We start from the raw sequence: 24,725 nt of genomic DNA, 5'->3' as shown, positions 1-24,725 counted from the left end.
TTTTCTGTCTACTGCCACTAACAATCGCAGGAGTTTGAGTCTTTAGTCTTTGTCTGACTGTTACATGGCTCAATTTGGATTTCACCAATGTTGGTATATATGTTTGCCCTTGTCTTTTTCTTAATGATTAATGGAAAATCTCATTTATAGATGTGAAACATCTCATTTATAGATGTGAAACAAATACTAACAAAGAGATAGAGAGGCTAGCCAGTACTTACCTCAGCTCAGTACAGCCGACAGATACACAAAACAGAACAGAAAATTTACATTCCTAGCTTTTGGAACTTTGTTCCTTCATCAGGGAGGAGAGAGCGGAAAAAGGGAAGAAGGGAAAGTGGATTCAGTTACTCACAACCCAGGCTATGAAGCAACAGGGGAAGGTAAACAGGGAGGGAAGTAAGGATGGAGGCATGGTTGTCAGAGGGAAGCCAAAGATATTCTAATAATAAATGAAAAGCACCAGTTTGCTTTTGTTCTACAATATTATTTTAATTGCTAACCGGTTTTCGGCTTACAAGGCCATCTTCAGAAATGTCCGAAGATGGCCTTGTAAGCCGAAAACCGGTTAGCAATAAAAATAATATTGTAGAACAAAAGCAAACTGGTGCTTTTCATTTATTATTATAATGTTGTTCTACCAAGAACCGACGGAAGATTCTGTTAATACAAAGATATTCTACTGTAAGTACTGTGCCAGCTTCAAACCAAAGAGGATGCATACAGAAGTAAAGAGGTATATAGTATAAAGATAAACACAACTATGTAGGAAGAAAAGATGCGTGAATGGCTAAAGAGGAGAGGGGAAAAAGGAGAAGACTGAATAGTAAATGGGAGTGAGGTTGGTTAACGTAGGTTCAGTCCAGGGGGATGGCAGGATGAAAGGATGTGTTGGAATGCAAGTTCCCATCTCTGCAGTTCCGAGGGACTGGTGTTGGGTGTGAGAGAAGCCAAATGACACGTACAGTGTAGCAGGTTCCTAGGTCCCTACAATTATGCTGGAGAGCATGCTCTGCTACTGGGTATTGGACATCTCCTAGGCAGACAGTTCGTCTGTGCCCGTGCATGCGCTCAGCCATTAGTTGTCATCATACCAATGTAAAAGTCTGTGCAGTGCAGTCATGTCAGCTGATAAATGACATGTGTTGTTTCACATGTTGCCCTGCCTTGAATTGTGTGTGTGTTACCAGTAGTGGAGCTGGAGTAGGTGGTTGTGGGTGGGAACACCACCCAGAGTTGCCTTTCGTCACCCCCCCAACCTCCGTAATATCCTTGTCAAACCCTACAATATTCCCAGACCACCTTCTCTACCCAGCGGTTCCTACCCCTGTAACCAACCCTGCTGAAAAACCTGCCCCATGCATCCCCCTACAACCAACTACTCCAGCCCCGCTACTGGTAAAACATACACAATTCAAGGCAGGGCCACATGTGAAACAACACATGTCATTTATCAGCTGACATGACTGCACTGCACAGCCTTTTACATCGCTATGACGACAACTAATGGCTGAGCGCATGAACGGGCACAGATGAACTGTCCGCCTAGGAGATGTCCAATACCTAAGAGCAGAGATGTCCAATACCTAGTAGCAGAGCATGCCTTCCAGCATAATTCTAGGGACCTAGGAACCTGCTACACCGTACATGCCATTTGGCTTCTCCCACCCAACACCAGTCCCTCTGAACTGCGGAGATGGGAACTTGCACTCCAACACATCCTTTCATCATGCCATCCCCCTGGACTAAACCTACGTTAACCAACCTCACTCCCATTTACTCTTCAGTCTCCTCCTTTTTCCCTCTCCTCTTTAGCCATTCACACATCTTTTCTTCTTACATAGTTGTGTTTATCTTTATACTATATACGTCTTTACTTCTGTATGCATCCTCTTTGGTTTGAAGCTGGCACAGTACATACTGTAGAATATCTTTGGCTTCCCTCTGACAACCATGCCTCCATCCTTATTACCCTCCCTGTTTACCTTTCCCTGTTGCTTCATAGCCTGGGTTGTGAGTAAGTGAATCCAATTTCCCTTCTTCCCTTTTTTCCCCTCCTATCCTCCCAGATGAAGCAACAAAGTTTGGAAAGCTAGGAATGTAAATTTTCTGTTTTCGTTTTGTGTATCTATCGGCTGTACTGAGCTGAGGTAAGTACTGGCCAGCCCCTCTATCTCTTTGTTAGTACATGTCTTTTTCTTACTCAGTCTGTTTGTTCTCATAAGTCTCATTTTGTTTTCTCAACACGGCACAGCTAAACATTCCTCTTTTTGTTTATTCACTTGTGTGTTAGGTACTGCCCTGCCATTCCTTTATGCTAGTTTGCCTTTCCAGTCTATAATCACCTATAAGTGTCTTCACATGTCAGTGTAGCATGCTTTTCAGACTATCATTTAGCTCCCCCCAGAAACAGTTTATCACTTTCAGGTCCTTCCTCTTCTTGTCATTAGTTGGTGTGTGTGTGTGGGGAGGGGGGGGGGGGGGGGGGGGGGGCACGCACATGAGATACAAACTTTAAACTAAAATTGTACAGCACTGCTAAACAAATTATCTTAAGTGAGATAATACTAAAGACTGAGACCAGCACAGTTCATCAGACTAGATTTGCAGTTAAAAACTTAAATCAAAAATAAAATCAAAAATTATAGTGCCACAAATCAGACTAGTTCTATACTATTCCATTAAACTTCTGCAATATTTTGATAAGAACAGATTGCAACTCACCATATAGTGGAGATGCTGAGTCACAGGCGGGCACAATAAGGGTAGGGGTGGGGGACAGAAAGTGCCGCTTGTGGGAGCATGCATACAGGGACATGGTGGTGACGGGGTATGGCAGCCAGGTGCAGTCGGAAGGTTAGATGAAGGTATATATATGTGAATATAATAGAGGGAAACATTCCACATGGGAAAAATATATCTAAAAACAAAGAAGATGTGATTTACCAAACGAAAGCGCTGGCAGGTTGATAGACACGCAGGTAGTGGAGCTGGAGTAGGTGGTTGTGGGTGGGAACATCACCCAGAGTTGCCTTTCGTCGCCCCCCCAACCTCCGTAATATCCTTGTCAAACCCTACAATATTCCCAGACCACCTTCTCTACCCAGCGGTTCCTACCCCTGTAACCAACCCCGCTGCAAAACCTGCCCCATGCATCCCCCTACAACCAACTACTCCAGCCCCGCTACTGGCAAAATATACACAATTCAAGGCAGGGCCACATGTGAAACAACACATGTCATTTATCAGCTGACATGACTGCACTGCACAGCCTTTTACATCGCTATGACGACAACTAATGGCTGAGCGCATGACACCCTCACAACATCCTCACGACGACCCCATTAAGTTTTATTTACATTCCCTCCGCAAACATGCCTTCGCCCTTTATGTGTCTGTCAACCTGCCAGCGCTTTCGTTTGGTAAGTCACATCTTCTATGTTTTTAGATATATTTTTCCCACGTGTAATGTTTCCCTCTATTATATTCATATCATTAATTTGAGCCCAACAATTACGTTTGTTATTGTCACTGTTGCATTTCGAAATCTTTTCTGTCATCTTATTTTCTCTTTCTGTTTTTGTAAGTAGATTCACTTTGTATTCACCTTCTCCTTTTTACCGTAATCTACCGTAGAATTTTATCCCACCTATATATACTCAATAATACGTAACCCACTTCCAAACCATAACCAAAAATTTTTTTCCGCTTTCAACACTACCGCTGCTATAAAATCCACTGTTTCCAGTTTACAAACAGTTCATTTCACCTATTAAACAACCATTTCGGCTAGTTCTAATAACTTTCGCTTTTTTTCCCACATCACTGATCATTTTTAGCCGCTTCCCACAGGTTTTAATGTCATTATTTCTTCGTCAGACAATTGTTAGCCTCATTTTCATAATCTGCCACCACAAAACCACTCCTTTTAATACATTTGCACGCAGTTTTTTTGAAATTTTCCTGAATTTCTCCACCCTTCAACTTGTATTGGAGGCAACACAACCACTTAACCTTTGAGCACATCGTTGTTTACCAACCCAAGTTCACCACAGGATCAACGTAGCTCAGCTTTTACCAACACTTTTTCGCCTTTTTTCACACCAGATCTCCAGTTGCTTTCCAGTTCACCTTTATCTCTCCCCATATATTTTTATTTTCATTTTCATTTCAGCCTCATGTCACACTTTCCACCTTCTAATACCATGTCACCCTCACAACGACCCCATTAAGCTTTATTTACATTCCCTCCGCAAACATGCCTTCGCTCTTTGTGTGTGTATATGTGTGTGTGTGTGTGTGTGTGCGAGTCTATACCCGTCCTTTTTTCCCCGTAAGGTAAGTCTTTCCGCTCCCAGGATTGGAATGACTCCTTACCCTCTCCCTTAAAACCCAAATCCTTTCGTCTTTCCCTCTCCTTCCCTCTTTCCTGACTAAGCAACCGTTGGTTGCGAAAGCTAGTATTTTGTGTGTTTGTTTGTGTGTGTATCGACGTGCCAGCGCCTTCCTTTGGTAAGTCACATCATCCTTGTTTTTAGATATATTTTTCCCACGTGGAATGTTTCCCATATATATATATATATATATATAGACACACACACACACACACACACATATACGGTTGCTTCGTCAGGAAAGAGGGAAGGACGAAAGAGTGTGGGTTTTAAGGGAGAGGGTAAGGAGTCATTCCAATCCCGGGAGCGGAAAGACTTACCTTAGGGGGAAAAAAGGACGGGTATACACTCGCGCGCGCACACACACACACACACACATCCATCCACACATATACAGACACAAGCAGACATATTAAAAGGCATAGAGTTTGGGCAGAGATGTCAGTCGAGGCGGAAGTGCAGAGGCAAAGATGTTGTTGAATGACAGGTGAGGTATGAGTGGCGGCAACTTGAAATTAGCGGAGATTGAGGCCTGGTGGATAACGGGAAGAGAGGATATATTGAAGAGCAAGTTCCCATCTCCGGAGTTCAGAAGGGTTGGTGTTAGTGGGAAGTATCCAGATAACCCGGACGGTGTAACACTGTGCCAAGATGTGCTGGCCGTGCACCAAGGCATGTTTAGCCACAGGGTGATCCTCATTACCAACAAACACTGTCTGCCTGTGTCCATTCATGCGAATGGACAGTTTGTTGCTGGTCATTCCCACATAGAATGCGTCACAGTGTAGGCAGGTCAGTTGGTAAATCACGTGGGTGCTTTCACACGTGGCTCTGCCTTTGATCGTGTACGCCTTCCGGGTTACAGGACTGGATTAGGTGGTGGTGGGAGGGTGCATGGGACAGGTTTTACACCGGGGGCGGTTACAAGGGTAGGAGCCAGAGGGTAGGGAAGAAGGTTTGGGGATTTCATAGGGATGAACTAAGAGGTTACGAAGGTTAGGTGGACGGCGGAAAGACACTCTTGGTGGAGTGGGGAGGATTTCATGAAGGATGGATCTCATTTCAGGGCAGGATTTGAGGAAGTCGTATCCCTGCTGGAGAGCCACATTCAGAGTCTGATCCAGTCCCGGAAAGTATCCTGTCACAAGTGGGGCACTTTTGTGGTTCTTCTGTGGGAGTTTCTGGGTTTGAGAGGATGAGGAATTGGCTCTGGTTATTCGCTTCTGTACCAGGTCGGGAGGGTAGTTGCGGGATGCGAAAGCTGTTGTCAGGTTGTTGGTGTAATAGTTCAGGGATTCCAGACTGGAGCATATTCGTTTGCCACGAAGACCTAGGCTGTAGGGAAGGGGACCGTTTGATGTGGAATGGGTGGCAGCTGTCATAATGGAGGTACTGTTGCTTGTTGGTGGGTTTGATGTGGACGGACGTGTGAAGCTGGCCATTGGACAGATGGAGGTCAACGTCAAGGAAAGTGGCATGGGATTTAGAGTAGGACCACGTGAATCTGATGGAACCAAAGGAGTTGAGGTTGGAGAGGAAATTCTGGAGTTCTTCTTCACTGTGAGTCCAGATCATGAAGATGTCATCAATAAATCTGTACCAAACTTTGGGTTGTCAGGCCTGGGTAACCAAGAAGGCTTCCTCTAAGCGACCCATGAATAGGTTGGCGTACGAGGGGGCCATCCTGTACCCATGGCTGTTCGCTTTATTTGTTGGTATGTCTGGCCTTCAAAAGTGAAGAAGTTGTGGGTCAGGATGAAGCTGGCTAAGGTAATGAGGAAAGAGGTTTTAGGTAGGGTGGCAGGTGATCGGCCTGTAACCCGGAAGGTGTACACGATCAAAGGCAGAGCCACGTGTGAAAGCACCCACGTGATTTACCAACTGACCTGCCTACACTGTGACGCATTCTACGTGGGAATGACCAGCAACAAACTGTCCATTCGCATGAATGGACACAGGCAGACAGTGTTTGTTGGTAATGAGGATCACCCTGTGGCTAAACATGCCTTGGTGCATGGCCAGCACATCTTGGCACAGTGTTACACCGTCCGGGTTATCTGGATACTTCCCACTAAACACCAACCCTTCTGAACTCCAGAGATGGGAACTTGCTCTTCAATATATCCTCTCTTCCCATTATCCAACAGGCCTCAATCTCCGCTAATTTCAAGTTGCCGCCACTCATACCTCACCTGTCTTTCAACATCTTTGCCTCTGCACTTCCGCCTCGACTGACATCTCTGCCCAAACTCTTTGTCTTTAAATATGCCTGCTTGTGTCTGTATATGTGTGTGTGTGCGCAAGTGTATACCCGTCCTTTTTTCCCCCTAAGGTAAGTCTTCCCGCTCCCGGGATTGCAATGACTCCTTACCCTCTCCTTTAAAACACACATCCTTTCGTCTTTCCCTCTCCTTCCCTCTTTCCTGATGAGGCAACAGTTTGTTGTGAAAGCTTGAATTTCGTGTGTATGTTTGTGTTTGTTTGTGTGTGTATCGACCTGCCAGCACTTTCGTTCGGTAAGTCACATCATCTGTGTTTTTAGATATATTTTTCCCACGTGGAATGTTTCCCTCTATTTTTATATATATATATATATATATATATATATATATATATATATATATATATATATATATATATATATATATATATATATATATAAAAAGAAAGATGATGAAACTTACCAAACAAAAGCGCTGGCAGGTCGACAGACACACAAACATACACACAAAATTCTAGCTTTCGCAACCAATGGTTGCCTCGTCAGGAAAGAGGGAAGGAGAAGGAAAGACAAAAGGATATGGGTTTTAAGGGAGACGGTAAGGAGTCATTCCAATCCCGGGAGCGGAAAGACTTACCTTAGGGGGAAAAAAGGACAGGTATACACTCGCACACACACACATATCCATCCACACATACACAGACACAAGCAGACATTTGTAAAGGCAAAGAGTTTCCTCCTTTTTTCCCCCTAAGGTAAGTCTTTCCGCTCCCGGGATTGGAATGACTCCTTACCCTCTCCCTTAAAACCCATATCCTTTTGTCTTTCCTTCTCCTTCCCTCTTTCCTGACGAGGCAACCATTGGTTGCGAAAGCTAGAATTTTGTGTGTATGTTTGTGTTTGTTTGTGTGTCTGTCGACCTGCCAGCGCTTTTGTTTGGTAAGTTTCATCATCTTTCTTTTTAGATGTATTTTTCCCACGTGGAATGTTTCCCTCTATTATATATATATATATATATATATATATATATATATATATATATATATATATATATATATATATATATATGGGGGGGGGGGTGATGGATCAGAAAAAGGGAGAAGTAAGAACACTGTGGGTGCATTTGTGGAATAGAACGCTGTGTAGTCCTAGGGTAGGAACAGGGAAGGTGATAGGTGGATGAAGGACAGTGACTAATGAAGATTGGGATGGGGGGGATTATGGGAACATAGTATACACTGCAGTTGGAGTTCCCACCTGCACAGTTCAGAAAAACTGATGTTGGTAGGAAGGATCCAGATGGCACAGGCTGTGAAGCTGTCATTGGAGTGAAGAATGTTGCGTTGGGCAGTGTGCTCAGTAACTGGGTGATCCAGATGTTTCTTGGCCACAGTTTGCCGGTGGTCATTCGTGCCTACAGACAGCTTGTTGATTGTGATGCCCACACATAATGCAGCGCAGTGATGGTAGGTTAGCTTGTAGATCACATGACTGGTTTCACAGGTAGCCCTGCCTTTGATGGGATAGGTGATACCTGTGACTGGAATGGAGTAGGTGGTGGTGGTGGTGGTGGTGGTGGTGGTAGGTTTTACAGGACAGGTCTATTACAGGGATATGAGCCATATGGCAAGGACTTTGGAGCAGGGATGCATGAGGATACTGTGTAGGTTCAGTGGGCAGCGGAATAGCTCTTGGGGAGAGGTGGGAATGATAGTGGGTAGGATTTTTCTCATTTCATGTCATGGCAAGAGGTAGTTGAAATCTTGGCAGAGAATAGGACACAGTTGATGGGTGGTACTGAGTCACAAAGGGAATGCCGCTTTGTGGCCAGAAGGTGGGACTTTGGGAGGTGGTGGGTGACTAGAGGGACTAGACATTGGAGATCTATTTCTGTACAAAGTTGGTAGGGTAATTTTGGCCCATGAAGTCCTCAGTGACACCTTTGGTAAATTTTGAGATTTCACATTGATCACTCTTCCTGTACTCTCGCACATTTTTGCATGTTATTTTCAGTACCTTCCTGTGCCACAAGAACTTCTACCCTGTACTACCAACTTCCTCCCCACCCTTCAACCTTTCTCCTCTCTTATTCCAATTTGCATTTACTAACGTCACCTTATCTAATCACATCTTCTGCCTCCCTTCTTCATACATATCCACCCACCTACTTGCAACCTACATTATAGTCTTTTTATTTATTTTTATCTTTAGTCTCAAAGTATTTTCACATCAATTTCATTTGGTTTTTATCTCTCACTATCAGTTTATTCCCTCAGGATTCTCTTGTTTCCCCTTACTTCATCTGTTCTGTCATTTTTGTGATTTTCTCCATGTATTTTTTCATATTTTTGTGACTCTTTTTCATGCATTATTTATGTATTTTTATGCATTTTTATCCTTGAGAATGGGTCCTTGCTCCTTCCATCTGCACCAATACAGAGAAGTTTCCTTAACGTATGCCAGAACCCAGTCTCACATACTGTTCCTTTGTTGTTGCCTGTCTCTTGAAATCCCCCCCCCCCCCCCCCAACAGGCTGTACTATCATATTTCTGACCTCCTGCTGCAACCCCTCCTTTCACAGTGACTTCCATCTTCTCAGATTCCAACAGTACTTAGTGCTCACCAATCTAGTCTTGCAAAACCATGTAAATCAGGCCCAAACCTTCTTGATATATTTCCTCTCCATCTGTAAAATTCTCCTACTGTGCAGTCCCAAATTTCTATATCCCACTTTCACATGGAAACTCTTGTCCTCCAGGAACTAGAGCAGCATGCTCAACACCAGTTCAGACACTCCAACCTGTTCACCTCCTGCTCCCACCTTGGACTACCACTATCCACCACCTCTACAACACCCTCTGAACCTCCCCCACATCCCCTCATAGCTGATAAACACTGCCCCATAGACCTACTACATTTATCACACCCTCAAAAACTCCCTCCCACCACCACTTAGAATCCAGAACCTAAACAGGCCGAAGACACGGTCATAAAACTTTCCTCCAAAAGTGTTAGTCCTACAGAAGTATTAGTCTTTTCCAAAGGCCTTACATTCTGTCCTGCTCCCAAATTCAATCATGCTGGACTTGTTAAAGATCTTCTCTCCTCCTCCCAGTCCCTACAGAGGAAACACTTTTTCATTGCCAAACCTACCAATCATTCTTAAGCCAAAACCAATGTTAAATCATACCTGATTTGATGCACTCCTCTATCCAACTGTGAGCCACCCTTATTGCCCTCAAATCACCCCATTACCCTCAAACCTTTCCTTGCCATCATTCCTTAAATCCCTCAACATGCACAATAACCTTACATCTGCAGAACAAACCACACTCATCCTCAACTTGTAACCCTATCTGCTGACAAAGGCTCCACCACTGTGCTTTTGAACCACACCTCTGCAGAAGGACTCCGGCAGCTGTTAGATTCGTCCACCTACAAACCCTGCCACAGTGATTCCATTCTAGAAACCCAAGAGAATCTCCAGTGTCTCCTCAAATCCTCAGGCCCTCTCAGAGCCTTTCCCCTGAGTCTATCTCTTTCCTCGCCCGTACCACTCCTAGCATACATACCTTCTACATGCTACTTAAAGTCCATAAGCCCAACCACCCAGGATGCTCTATTGTGGTTGGTGACTGTACCCCCCCCCCCCCCCCCCCCGCCCTCCCACTGAAAGAATCTATGCTCTTGGAGACCAAAACCTGCAGCCTGTTACCTGAACCTACTCTCCTATATAAAAGACACCAACCATTTCCTCCTCCGACTCTCCAAAGTTTTTTTTTACCTCAAATATGGCTACATCAGTACCTCCGTCCATATGAAACCTACCAATTGCTAGCAATACCTCGACTTCAATAGCTGCCACCCATTACATACCAAGAAGTCCCTTCCATACAGCCTAGCCAGTCATGGCCATTGCATCTGTCAGTGCTGAACAGACCCTCTTGAAATATACTGAGGATCTCACTGAGGCCATCACTTATGTGATTACCCTCCAACCTGGTACAGGACCAGGTCTCCAATGTCTTGTCTCTCCAAAGTCTCACTGCCTGGCCACAGTGCAGAATTCCCCTCATGGTTCAATATTATTCAGGACTGGAGCAACTGATTCACATTCTCTGCCAGAGTTCAGATTACCTTTCATCATGCCCTGAAATGAGAAATTTTCTGTCCACTATACTTCCAACCACTCCCGCAGTGATATTCCACCACACATTGCACCTATGCTATTACGCTATATCCTTGTCCATCCCTACTCCAACCCTGCCCCCAACCCCTTGCCTCATGGCTCATATCCCTGTATTAGACCTAGGTGCAAGATCTGTCCCATACGTCGTCCTGCCACCACCTATTCCAGCCACTCACAAGCATCACCTATCTCATCAAAGATGGAGATACCTGTGAAAACAGTCATGTAATCTACAGCTTATGCTGCAACCACTGTGCTTTATTCCACTTGGGAATGCCAATCAACAAGGTGTCTGCCCACATGAATGGTCACTGTCAAACTGTAGCCGAGAAACAACTGGACCAGTTGCTGAGCACACTGCCCCACACAATGTTCTTTGCATCAACGGCAGATTCACAACCTATGCCGTCTGGATCCTTCCTACCAACACCAACTTTCCTGAAATGCGCAGATGGTAACTCTGCCTACAAAATAAACTACATTCACATAATTCACCTGGACTCAACCTTCGTTTGTCACTGTCCTCACCTGTGTGTCCCCATCCTTGTTCCCACTCCAGCATTATACAGCCTTCTGTTCCACCAGTGCCCCCACAGTTCCTTTACTTCTTTTCCACTCCCACCCCCACCTTCACTCTAACCACCTGAATGCACCTAACTTCCCTACCTGTTCCCCACCATGACCCTGTATGCTCCCACAACCAGATCTTGACTGTCCCTCACCCCTATGCTGCTATACCTCTCCATCCCCAGCCCAGCCTCATCCTTATCCCAATCACACGGATTACTTCTCCCATCATGCGCAGTTGCTTGCAGTCTGGCCTCGGTGGCCAGAGACAGTGGTCATGTGTGAGTAAACTTTTAGATTTAGACACACTACAGACCAAATGCAAAAGAACTATTAGAAACAAATTGGATTTTAGGTAGTCACAAACAGGTGAAAAACAGGGTGTAACTAAGATATTTTTTACTTTATTCCTAAATGCATTTCTGTTTTCCTTAACAGATAGGGGTAATTTACTGCAAAGCACACTGCCCATATTTCTTATACCAAGTAAACTGTATACCAAGTAAACTGTAAGTCTTCAACTATTAACATGAATTTCTGCACTAGAATAAATACTATGATTGTGAATAGATGTATTGTTCACAAACAAAGGCAAATTCTTATTAACGAAAGTCCTATTTTCTAAGATCTAATTGGCTGTTTTCTTCAGTTCCCTAAAATTGGGCTTAGTGGAGGTACGCAGAGAGACTGGCCTTATTATCTTTAAAAGCGTTTCTCGCACAAAAATTGTACTAAATGCTGACCCCCAAAATCGGATTCCATAAGAGAGAACTGAGTCTGCTAAAGCAAAATAAACTGTTTTTAGGGTTGAGGTATCATAAGACTGACTAAAAATCTGAGAAGTGTAGCACAGACTGCTCAGTTTCTTTAGCAGCTTTCATCTGTGAATATTCCATTGTAAGTTATCGTCCATCCACACCCCAAGAAATGTAATCTCATTGACTTGTTCCGTTGCTTCATAGTTGATCAGAATGGGCTCCATGTAGGTAGGATGATCTTTGGTGGCAGTGAAAAGCAAATGAACACTTTTTGTTTAATGATAGCTTGTTTATGTGTATGTAGAAAATTATGCTGTTGATAGGATCTATTATTACATCCTTTACAATCTGACGAGCTGAATTTTGGAAAAGGAAATCCATGTTGTCTGCAAAAAATACAGATAAGGCCTTAGGCAGATTCCGATACAGGTCATTTATGAATAAGAGGAAAAGGGTCCTAGAACTGAATCTTTGAGGGATACCATAACTGATTGTATGAGTAGTTTCATTGGACAGAATTTTAATAGGATCTTTGAGAATTCAACCATCTGCCTCATTGACATTCTTTAGCATTTTTCTTTCTGTGAATTCCAGTGTTTTCCTCATCACCTTTTTGTTTAATCATTGTGCTACATAAAGCACTTCTAGGCAAATTACTGTAGAATAGTGTCTAAGTTCACCATTGAGGGATACTGATGTCTTATCTTACGTTACTTATTACCTTCAAAAGGTTGTTACTGAAATAGGCAAAACACACACACACACACACACACACACACACACACACCAGTGATTCTGGCCACTAAGGCCAGACTGCGAGCAAGAGCGCACAATAGCAGAAGCAATCTGGGTGGTGAAGATAAAGCGTAGTCTGGGGCAGGAATGGGGAGGGATAGCTGGGTAGGAGTGGGGGAAAGTAAAGTGCTGCTTGCGGGAATATACAGGGATGCAGTGAGGACAGAGTAGGGCAAATGGAAACAGAGAGTAAAAAGACTGTCGGTGCGTTGGTGGAATAAAGGTTGTGTACTGCTGCAGTTGGATTGGGGAAGGCGACAGGTGCATGATAGACAGCGACTTAGTAAGGGCAAGGCCAGGGGAGTTACAGGAACATAGGATATGTCACAGGCAGAGTTCCCACCTGTGCAATTCAGAAAGCTGGTGTTGGTAGGATGGATCCAGAAGACACAGGCTGTGAAGCGGTCGTTGAAGTGAAGAATGTTGTTCAGCAGTGTACTCAGCAACTGGGTTGTCCAGCTGTTTCTTGGTCACAGTTTGCTGCTAGCCTTTCATACGGACAGACAACTTGTTGGTTTTCATGCCCATGTAGAATACAGCACAGTGGTTGCAGCTTATCGTGTAGGTCACATGACTGCTCTCGTGGATAGTCGCCTCCACCTACTCCAGTGCGATCACAAGCATTGCCTGTCCCATCATAGGCAAGGCTACTTGTGAAACCAGTCATATGACCTACAGGCTAAGCTGCAACCTTTGTGCTGTGTTCTATTTGGGTGTGACAACCAAAAAACTGTCTGTACATATGAATGGACACCAACAAACTGTAACCAAGAAACAGTTAGACCAACCAGTTGCAGAACATCTGTCCAATACGACATTCTTCTCTTCAATGACTGCTTCACAAGCTGCACCATCTGGATCCTTCCTACCACAACCAGCTTTTCTGAACTGTCCCGGTGGGAAGCCTGCCTGCAATATATACTACATTCCCATAATCACCCTGTCCTCAGTCTTCATTAGTCACTGTTCTTCAGCCAACTGTCCCTTTCCTTGTTCCCACTCCAGCACCACACAACCTTTCATTTCAGCGCTACCCACAGTCTTTATACTTTCCTTCCTTCCCACTCCTGCTCTGACCCTCACCTTCCATCTAATCTCGTGATTGTACTTAGCTGCCCCACCCTTTCTCCACTATGACTTTTTGTGCACCCACAACCAGCACTTCAGTATCCAACACCCCTATCGTGCTATCCCTTCCCCTCCCTGCCACAGTCTCCTCCTTACCCCCCCTCCCCCCTCGCACCGTCACCCCCAGACTGTTTCTCCCATTATGTGCAGTTGTTCTTAGGGCAGCCAGAGACAGTAGTTTTTTTGTGTGGGGGTTGGGGGAGGGAGGGGGGGGGGGTATATCGCAGGCCTTTTGGCCGAAAGCTTACTCATTTTTCTGTATTTCATGGTGCCTGTCTGTGACACAAATTTTCTGATTCAGTTACTTCTCGTAGTACTTGAATTAGTCAGTTCTCTCAGTTTTTCCATATTTACTTAGTATTATCTTGTGGGCTCCCCTATGTTGTTGTTGTGGTCTTCAGTCCAGAGACTGGTTTGATGAGGCTCTCCATGCTACTCGATCCTGTACAAGCTTCTTCATCTCGCAGTACCTACTGCAACCTACATCCTTCTGAACCTGCTTAGAGTATTCATCTCTTGGTCTCCCTCTACGATTTTTACCCTCCACACTGCCCTCCAATACTAAATTGGTGATCTCTTGATGCCTCAGAACATGCCCTACCAACCGATCCCTTCTCCTAGTCAAGTTGTGCCACAAATATCTCTTCTCCCCAATTCTGTTCGACACCACCTCATTAGTTATGTGATCTACCCATCTAAAGTTTGTCTTTTTTTTCTCAAAGAAGATTTGTAAGCCTGCTTTTCAGCTTGTTCGTTAAGTAATTCTCTCTGTCTAGTTGCTGTTTTCATCAGACTGAAAAAATAACTAGGTCATCTGCAAACGCTAGACAGTGGGCAGAGACCATCTCCCTGTCTGACTTAAGTCTTAATCACACACCTAAATTTCAGTTTAGAATGGGTGTTTGTTTGTGTTTGCTTAATAAGAGCTGCAGTTTTATTACCTAAGCCCATATTTTTGAGAATTTCAAACAATAACTTCTTATTGACCAAGTCATAGGCTTTTAATAAGTCAACAAAAGAGGTTATGAATATTTTAGAGTGTCTTTTCACATACATTATTATTGACTTATAAGTTGAGAATCTACTCTGAACATTATCTATTTTTTTCTTAAAACCACATTGTTATTCACCAATTAGTGAGTTTTATCATAGTTGCCTCACAAGTGTAGCTTATTGTCCAGAGACTGTAATTTCTGTAGAGGTGCTTACATGTTCTCTTCAGTTGTACTTATTTGAATGTTTAATTGTGAATATCCACTGTATTGTCCTTTAGTGCACTTTTTCAGTAGCCTTGCGAATAATAGTTTTGTGGCTTCATGATACTAAAAATGTCTACTTTGTCTTTTCTGTTGCTGAATCTTTATTATCAGCAGTTTTAAACCACTGGTACTTCAACATACCTTTACACATTTACATTCCATTACTGGAGGGTTTCATGTTAACAATATCTGTACAGAAAAAGTTTATTTATGACGGTGCCCAGAAATACTTTTAATTCCTTATTATATTGCAATTTCATCTAGTGCCCCAAGGAGATTAGTTAAAAAATACTCATCATCTGTCCTGGAATTTTGCTCAAGTACGTGGGGTGGTACCAAATAGAACTTGCAGTGAATGTTAAACATATACAAAGAAGGGCACCACAAATGCTTGCAAGTTTGTTTGATTAATGGAAATGATGAAAAATTTGAACTGCCAGGTGCCCGAAGAAAGAACCCAACCATCCTGTGGAAGCCAACTTACAGAGTTTCAAAACAGTTATTAAGTGAGAAATCTAGCAATATACTACAGATTCATATGCATTGCTCCCGTAGGGACAGCAGATAAAGGCATTCTTCCTGTGACGAATACACAAACAGAATGAGAAGAAAATCTAATACAGAGTACAGTGGGAAGTACTCTTTTTCCAAGAACTTCACAGTGACTTGCAGAGTATGAATGTTGGTGTAAATATTGATGGTCAGTTATTTTCTGCAGGAGTGGACGTTTGAAATCTTAGGTTGTGAGTACACTCTGTATTGTCTTTCTGACTATTTCATTGGGCAATTGTGTCTAGTTTATGAATCATTATTGTAGCTTCTTGACTTTGGAGATGATGTCACATTTGACCTTAAATAATATGTCTATAAGGACATACATATCTCTAAGCACCAAATAGTAGTAATGTGGGAAAAACACACACACACACACACACACACACACACACACACACACACACACATATATATATATATATATATATATATATATATATATATATATATATATATATATATATATATATATAATAGAAGGAAACATTCCACATGGGAAAAATTTTATATAAAAACAAAGATGAGGTGACTTACCGAACGAAAGCGCTGGCAGGTCGATAGACACACAAACAAACACAAACATACACACAAAATTCAAGCTTTCGCAACAAACTGTTGCCTCATCAGGAAAGAGGGAAGGAGAGGGGAAGACGAAAGGAAGTGGGTTTTAAGGGAGAGGGTAAGGAGTCATTCCAATCCCAGGAGCGGAAAGACTTACCTTAGGGGGAAAAAAGGACAGGTATACACTTGCACACACGCACATATCCATCCACACATACAGACACAAGCAGACATATTTAAAGGCCAATATGTCTGCTTGTGTCTGTATGTGTGGATGGATATGTGCATGTGTGCAAGTGTATACCTGTCCTTTTTTCCCCCTAAGGTAAGTCTTTCCGCTCCCGGGATTGGAATGACTCCTTACCCTCTCCCTTAAAACCCACTTCCTTTCGTCTTCCCCTCTCCTTCCCTCTTTCCTGATGAGGCAACAGTTTGTTGCGAAAGCTTGAATTTTGTGTGTATGTTTGTGTTTGTTTGTGTGTCTATCGACCTGCCAGCGCTTTCGTTCGGTAAGTCACCTCATCTTTGTTTTTATATATATATATATATATATATATATATATATATATATATATATATATATATATATATATATATATATATATATATATATAAACAAAGATGAGGTGACTTACCGAACAAAAGCGCTGGCAGGTCGATAGACACACAAACAAACAAACTGCTTGTGTCTGTATGTGTGGATGGATATGTGCGTGTGTGCGAGTGTATACCTGTCCTTTTTTCCCCCTAAGGTAAGTCTTCCCGCTCCCGGGATTGGAATGACTTCTTACCCTCTCCCTTAAAACCCACTTCCTTTCGTCTTCCCCTCTCCTTCCCTCTTTCCTGATGAGGCAACAGTTTGTTGCGAAAGCTTGAATTTTGTGTGTATGTTTGTGTTTGTTTGTGTGTCTATCGACCTGCCAGCGCTTTTGTTCGGTAAGTCACCTCATCTTTGTTTTTATATATAATTTTTCCCACGTGGAATGTTTCCTTCCATTTTATATATATATATGTATATATATGGCTGGTATTCATAGCAGACTTGTCTGTGGTGGGTTGTAGGGAACTAGAGGGTACGTTGTGTGAGGAGCGGGAGGAGGATTAGCTGATCAGCCTGTATCAGTTCAACATTATTTTTAACTGATTGATTTAGTTGATCTAGAACCATTTGGCAGTGCTCATTCAACTGGGAGATTAGTTTTCTCATGTTCATATCCACATAGAAATTTGATCAGTTATTGCAGTAAGATGATGCACAATGTGACTGATTTAAAATTTGGCTCTGCACTTGACAGAGTAAGGAATCCCAGTGACATGGCTGGAATAAGCAATGGTTGGTAGATGTTTGAGAAAGGTGGAGTCTTTCACAGGTATATGAGCCAAGGGTGCAGGGTCGATTGAGGAGTGGCATACAGATGAATAAGGATATTGCATACGTTGGGTGGGCAGTAGAATACCACTTTAGGAGGGAACAGAGGTATATTCCTTATTCGATGATGTGATAAATGTGACAAATGCTTGGTGGAGAATGTGATTCATTTGCCAGTCATTGGTGATACTAGTTATGAAAGGGGAGAGGACTTTCCTTATGGCTGGTTGACAGATGTACAAGGAGTGCTGTGTGTATGGTATGGAGTGGATCACTGGGATCTATTTTTGAACCACACAGTAAGGTTAGTTTTGGTGTACAGAAAGCTCACCTGAAGATGTAGCTTTTAGTGCCCTCCAATAATAAAGTACTAATCACAGCTGAAACAGTTATTAATACCCAAGATGACTACTCATAGCTGTGGTTCCCCCATCTACAAGGTTGTCTAACACTTTATCATTTTGGGAGACTAGGAAGGTCTGCTCTAGATGGCCCACAAACAGGAAGGTGCCATGTGGGTAACTGTGGCTGTGCTGCAGATTTGTTTGTATATCTTTTCTTCAAAGGAGAAGTAGTAGTGGGTTAGGAAAAAGTTAGTAAGGTTTATGAGGAATGAGGAAGTGGGTTAGGAGACTGAAGGATGTTGGAAAAGGTAGTATTAAAAACTCCTATGTAAGAGGTATATCGGTGTATAGGGTGGTGACGTCAAGAGTGACGAGTAGGGAGCCAGGAGATAAAGGGGCGGGAATGGTGGAGGTTGGTATCTTTGACATGGGAGGCTAGATTACATGCAATTGGTTGGGGTGTTGGGCATTGAGGACTGAAATTGTTTCAGTGGGCGCACAATAACTAGCCACAATGGTGCCTCCAGGATTTTTGGGTCTGTAGTTTTGGGGAGCATGTAGAAGGTGGGTGCACACGGTGTTATTGGGGTGAAAATGGAAGAAGGGCCTGAGGCTTTAAGCAGGTATTAGAGGTTGTGTTGGGCGTCTGGGATGGGATCGCTATGGCAGAGCTTGTAGGTGGAGGAGAAAGATAATTAGCAGAGGCCTTTCTGCCAGATAATCATTGCGATTCAGAACAAAAGTAGTGGCATCTGTGCCTGCAGGTAGGATGATTAGATCAGGATTTGTTTTGAGCTTACATATGGCTATTCATTCTTCTGCTGAACAGTTGCTGTTCTGAGGAAAGGAACTAGGGAAGGATGGTGAGGCCAAGTTTGAGGTAATGAATTTTTGGAAGATGACCAGTGGGTGGTTAGGTGGAAGGGGGAGGAGGAGTATGGTTGAGATGGTGTATGAATTGGGAGAGGTGGGGTTCAGTGTTGGAATTAGGTTGGCTTTGGCTGGAGGGATTTGCAGCAAAGAACGGTTTTCATTGCATGGTTAAATTTGAGTGTAAGGCTAAAGGTCAGGCCTTCGGATATGACTGAAACTTCTGTGGAGCTGAGGGGCTCTACTATCTCACCTGTATCCTAATCACAGTGTTCCTCCTCTTCCAACTCTCATAACACCTAAACTCTGCCTAACTGACCTTTTCAACTTGCCACATCCCCCAACACTTCACCAAATCCAGAGCCAAAACATTCGTGTTATACTGTTGTTAATCTTTCCACCAAAGAGAGAGAGAGAATATTTTTCTTTAAAATTGCTACTTTTTGGGAAGAAAGGTAAGGATTTAAGGATTGGCATAGATAGTTGTACTTAAAATTATTTATAGTATAATGTTTTATTTAATCAAGCCTAATAATTGCTCAGTCAGTCAAAGTATGTTTGTCTACCACTTATCACATCTTTCAACCATGGCAATGTCAATATGAAAAATGCTGATTTGCACTATGGTTTGGTGTCCTTGTGAAACTGTTGATTCATTTATAATTGGCTGAGTAAGATGGTCCAAATGTGAGAGCAAGGTAGTGGCATTTCACCTCCAATAGGACCACATGTAGGGGTTGATGACACCTTAACATTAAATGATAATTTAATATATTGTTGAAACTTGGTGAAAAATTAAAACTGTGTGCCAGATCAGTATACAAACCCATAACCTAGGTTGAGAGTCACACCTGGAAAGTTTCATCGGTAAGAGCATTGGACACGAAAGGTTCTGAACTTAAGCACCAGTTGAGGACACTGTTTTAGTCTGGCAGGAAGTTTCAAAATGGCACACACTTCACTGCAGATTGAAAGATTCATACTGGTAACATAATTTTGTTTCCTTACAGGCTCTGCTTTGTACCTGTTCAGCTTCAGTTGCAGAACTGTTCAGATACCAGTCTTGTTGTCAGGGTGAATGCGTCAGACAGTGGAAGGTAAGTATATGTGTATTGAATTGTACATGAAGACCTTGATAACAGTATGGGAAACTGGCCTATACTTCATAACAATTTCAGGTAAAACATCTTACTGCACATAACTCACAGACATTGTACTTCTAAAGATACACAAACATGCTTGCCTTTCTTCCCCTATTATTCATATTTCAGATGTTTTGGATGCTGTTAAATACAGACTCCTGTGCTCTCAGAAATATTGCCAGTATTCATTTTTAATGAATACTGGCAAACTAGTTTAAAGCTATTTTGGAGCTGATTGGATTAATAGTTACTTTAAATAGTGTGTTGAACATCTATACCATGTCCATAGATTTCTACATTAATTTGCCTGTTTCCCCTGGTGTCCCAAGAAAAGATACTTTTTTATGACTGAAGACAAATAGAAGGCCAGTTTGTGTAATTTCAGATCATAATTTTTGTTAAATGCACTTTTGATTTGCATTTCATGAACAATTTGTAGTGAGATTAAATCTCATAATGATCATAGATTCCCAAAGTGAAAATGAAAAGATCCAACTAATTGTAAAAGTTTACATCAGCCGTTACAGCTGATGACTCTCCAGTTATTGTATCTTTCATTCAAATATAGCACTGTCTGAATACTCATGCTTGAACAACACACTTGTTGTTTCAAGTTGTATTTGATAAAGTATTTTGGCAGTGATATGCATATGTTGTGCTTTATCTGCAAAGTTTTGATGTGCCTTATGCAGAATTGATGTGACTGAAACAGTTTGAAAACCATTAACACACAAAACTCTTCAATGCTGTATTAAGCAATAATGAGCGGAATCTCTGGCAGGTACCTCATGACTAGGACTTGGATTTTCAACTTTTTATAAAATGGATTTTAGCTCTTTATTTTCTGTTTCATTTTAAACTATTTTAGCGTTTTTTGGAGACTTTTAATGAGTAATATAATGAACACTAATATTTAAATAGAAAATTTTATTATAATTTTGACACAGTTATTGTAGTTATTCTCGAAAAATAAACTATTAACTATTCCTTATATTGGCACTAAAAGAAAGCATAAAATGCTGGGATAATTACATGTGCTACAGTTGTTTTCTCCTTTTATAATGTTTTAATGGAAAATCTTTTATTGAAAAATTCATGTGACACACACACACACACACACACACACACACACTCTTGAGATGTGTACCAGTATATGGCAACAGTCCTAATCTAATACAGCAACTAACAAGAAATTTTATTTACTCACATGTCTGAAAGAAAAGAAATTCTTACCTGTTGATGGTTGTGTGAAATTATTTCAGAACAATTTCGCTGAATATGTATATATTTATTATGTCATTTCTTAAAAATATGCAGATTCACGTCATCAATTTTCCTTAGTATTAATTCAAGAAAGCTATTTAAAAACCATGTTTTTTCTCCAAAACTTCTCTTTAGTCCTACTTTTTCTGTTGAAATCCTGTGTAGCCCCTCTTAGGCCTTTAAGTATGATTTATCCCTTTTTAGGTTCTATAAGGTTAAAACCTTCACGCCATGATTATAATCCAGTCACATTTCCATGTGTCGTTATTTTAGTTTTCCTCTTGTCTTACACATGTTTTAATAGCTAGTATAAATAAATCTACACAGCTCAGTTAAATTTAGTTTTTCATTCTCTTCACATGTATTGACACAAAACACAGTTTCAATGACCAGCTTGCTTGTAATATACAAACATCAATTTTGTAATACACACCAGTAAGCGACATAGATTGCGACTGGTCTAACAAAATTTCACAAATGGCACAGATTACCATAGTAACTACTTGGAATCATAAGTGCTGACTGCCAACTGACTATATGAATAAAATGGATAGCATAGTGTCAGAACTGGTTGAATGCTTGCCCACAACTGTCTATACCTTTGTACATTGAGGCCTATATAGAGAGGCATGCAGTACAGTAATGATGAAATGGGAAAATATAGGACTATTACATTTTAGATATTGGCATAAAACACAGTAAAAGTAAAAACTGCAGAAACAAATTAGGCAGTAAAGTTATTGAGATTAAGAATGAGCTATATAATCAAAATATCGCAAAAACATCAGTAAAACCAAACAGTGGAAAGTCCAGGTTGGAATACCACAATATTATGGAAAGGATAGACTGCTACTCACTGTAGAGATGACATGTTAGTATTCACACAAGCAAGCACACCTCATGCACACATGACTGACGTCTCCAGTCATGTCAAAAATTTTAACGGAAGTTTTTAATGTACACTGGGGATTACAAAGCCTACAATAATTTTCTGGAAATTAATAGTTTAGATTTTAGATTTTTCATAAAATAACATGTTAATTCTGGAAAGTTATACATTTTTGTGATCAGAATAACCATGGCTAGAAAACTATAATAGTAGAAATGTGATAGGATTGCATTTTCAAATTGGAACAGTCTGGAATATGTTAAATGTGAATTACATTTTAAATACAAAGTTTTTTAAAAAAGGAAAATGTTTGTTTGAAAGAGTAAAATGAGGGCTTTCAAATAACCTGTGTTTATCTTGAAACAAACATTTATTATTGGGGTAAAATTTTGAAAAGAATTTGGTTTGCATAACTTCAAAATTGTTAATATTCCCTTAAATAAAATGTCTTTCTGTACAAACTAAATATGCCATTGTCATCAGTAGCCTGTAAAATACCCTGTGAATAAAAAAAAAGTTTACTGAAATACTGCAGCGGTAAGAATTTAACTGTTTTGTGCAATCATGGTATGTGCATTGTTTGTATAATGAATAACAGAAAAGACTAAGAAAATTAGAAGTGGAATTATAGAAAATGGAACCATTCTACCTTGCCACATCTCAGTCTGTCTAATTTCCTACAATTTTCAACCAATATTTGTCAAACATGTATATATTTTTTATCCTGCAGTTCATCATCAAGTAAAAACAAGCTGTATTCTCCACATTCTTCAAGTACGTTCCACTGGGTTGGCTTGGCAGGCTCGTGCTCAGAACTAAGTCCTCACGACAGTACTTCCGTGTCACTGTGTGCAGTTACGACGGGTCCAGGTACATTCGACCTCGGTTCTTCTCTGGAAGTGTGGTGTCGTGCCCATGGTGCTCCAGAAGCAGATAGTGTGGCTCAAGTGTGGCATGTTGAATCAGCACTGGTAGTAGACAATACGCCAGTTGTTCCTGTTTCTGATACAAAAATTGTGTAGTTTATTAACTACAGTGGGAGTTCCTTATTTTAGAGGTACTCAGGTCATAAATGATGGTATAGTGCCTAGTTTTCCATTTGAGATGTTTTATGTGAAAGTATTTATCTTAATCATGCATGGAAGTGTGTGCGTATCTCTTACAAAGTGGTCCTTAAGAACTTTTTTATTGTTTGCTAATTTATACAGTAATGTATGGTATCAGATATTGAAAATCAGAAAGATTATATTCCATTGAGCTGGACCCTGAGCAGCCTGCATAATATTGCATTCCTCTGTTGCTAAAAATAATAAGTGCTAGTATATGCAGTACAAATAAGCAACTGCAGAGGAATATGTTAAAACCACTTCATTATTGGTAAAATAAACAAGTTTAAAGAGAAACATGAAGATTTAATTCTAAAAAAAAAAAAAAAAGTGGACTCTGCATATTAGTTGGACATATATTGCATTACTTTCTTGTTGAAGTTGCCATTATATTTTTATTTTTGTATATTGTACATGCTCATATCTCATTGAGATATTATCAATGTCATCTTTTGTGATATAACTGAAGAATCGGAATATTTTATTTATTTTTGATTAATTAGGATCAGGTATGTATTTGCACTCCAATGTTTTAGATTTGCCAAGTATGATCACTAAAATTCTTGGAATAAATCTGCCTCTGTTTGTTATCCTAACGTTGTTTGTTTGGCATGTACTTTCAGAATATTCCTATTAGTGTAGTTCAAATTAATATTTATGTAAGTAATATTTTGTGAAAATGAGGATTTCATTGACAGCTCTTTTACATGTATTTAAACACACATTGTAAAACATAGAAAGGAATGCAATTATACGAATTGGCGGGACATGGTAAGATTGAAATATTGCAGGAAAATAAATATACGGTGTCTAAAAAAAAAAAAGGGTAGTTAGACTTGCATCATCTTCTGTGTTGCTACATTTGTTGTTTTTTCTCATTGTAATTTGATTTTGCCATTCTTATTGGTATAGTTTGTACATAAAACATTTTATTTTCTGCCCTCTGGGCACAATATTTTTGGCATTGCATATACTACTGCGGAAAAGATGTATGTATGTATGTCATAACCAAAAGTTACTAGTGCACAGGAAGGCTCCAGCATTAATAACTGTAAAAATGTAAACTTTGGTTTATTAACTGCAAGTTACATTCCCAGAGGTTTCTAAATTTTTCCCACTTTCTCAGTTGCTTAGAATACATCATGAATCTGAGTTCATCCTTACCTTGTCTGCTTTGATGATTTCACTGGATATGGTTACTTACTTTATAAAGCATAACATAAAGCATTAGGCCTTGGGCCTGTTCCGACTGGCTGACTGGCGCGTACAAGGCAATACTAGGAGCTATCCGTGATCGTGGGACATGATTGGCGT

General features: G+C 41.1%; 1 protein-coding gene across 3 annotated transcripts in view; it reads left to right on the top strand.

The window, feature by feature from the left end:
* The window catches only part of LOC124798240 (trafficking protein particle complex subunit 8), a 280,719-nt gene extending 256,487 nt beyond the window's left edge, over window positions 1-24,232 (top strand). For 2 of the 3 annotated variants that reach the window (XM_047261554.1, XM_047261557.1), the window contains 2 exons: window positions 20,022-20,108; window positions 23,036-24,231. In XM_047261554.1, coding sequence (XP_047117510.1) covers window positions 20,022-20,108; window positions 23,036-23,327 — 379 coding nt within the window. In that variant the 3' untranslated portion in view covers window positions 23,328-24,231. Of the gene's footprint in view, window positions 1-20,021; window positions 20,109-23,035 lie in introns of all 3 variants that reach the window. The other variant, XM_047261556.1, reaches the window with a different exon arrangement.
* The last annotated feature ends 493 nt before the right edge of the window (window positions 24,233-24,725 follow it).

Source organism: Schistocerca piceifrons, chromosome 5 (assembly GCF_021461385.2).
Source record: "Schistocerca piceifrons isolate TAMUIC-IGC-003096 chromosome 5, iqSchPice1.1, whole genome shotgun sequence".
NCBI lineage: Eukaryota > Metazoa > Arthropoda > Insecta > Orthoptera > Acrididae > Schistocerca > Schistocerca piceifrons.
This window is presented reverse-complemented; position numbering and strand designations above follow the sequence as displayed.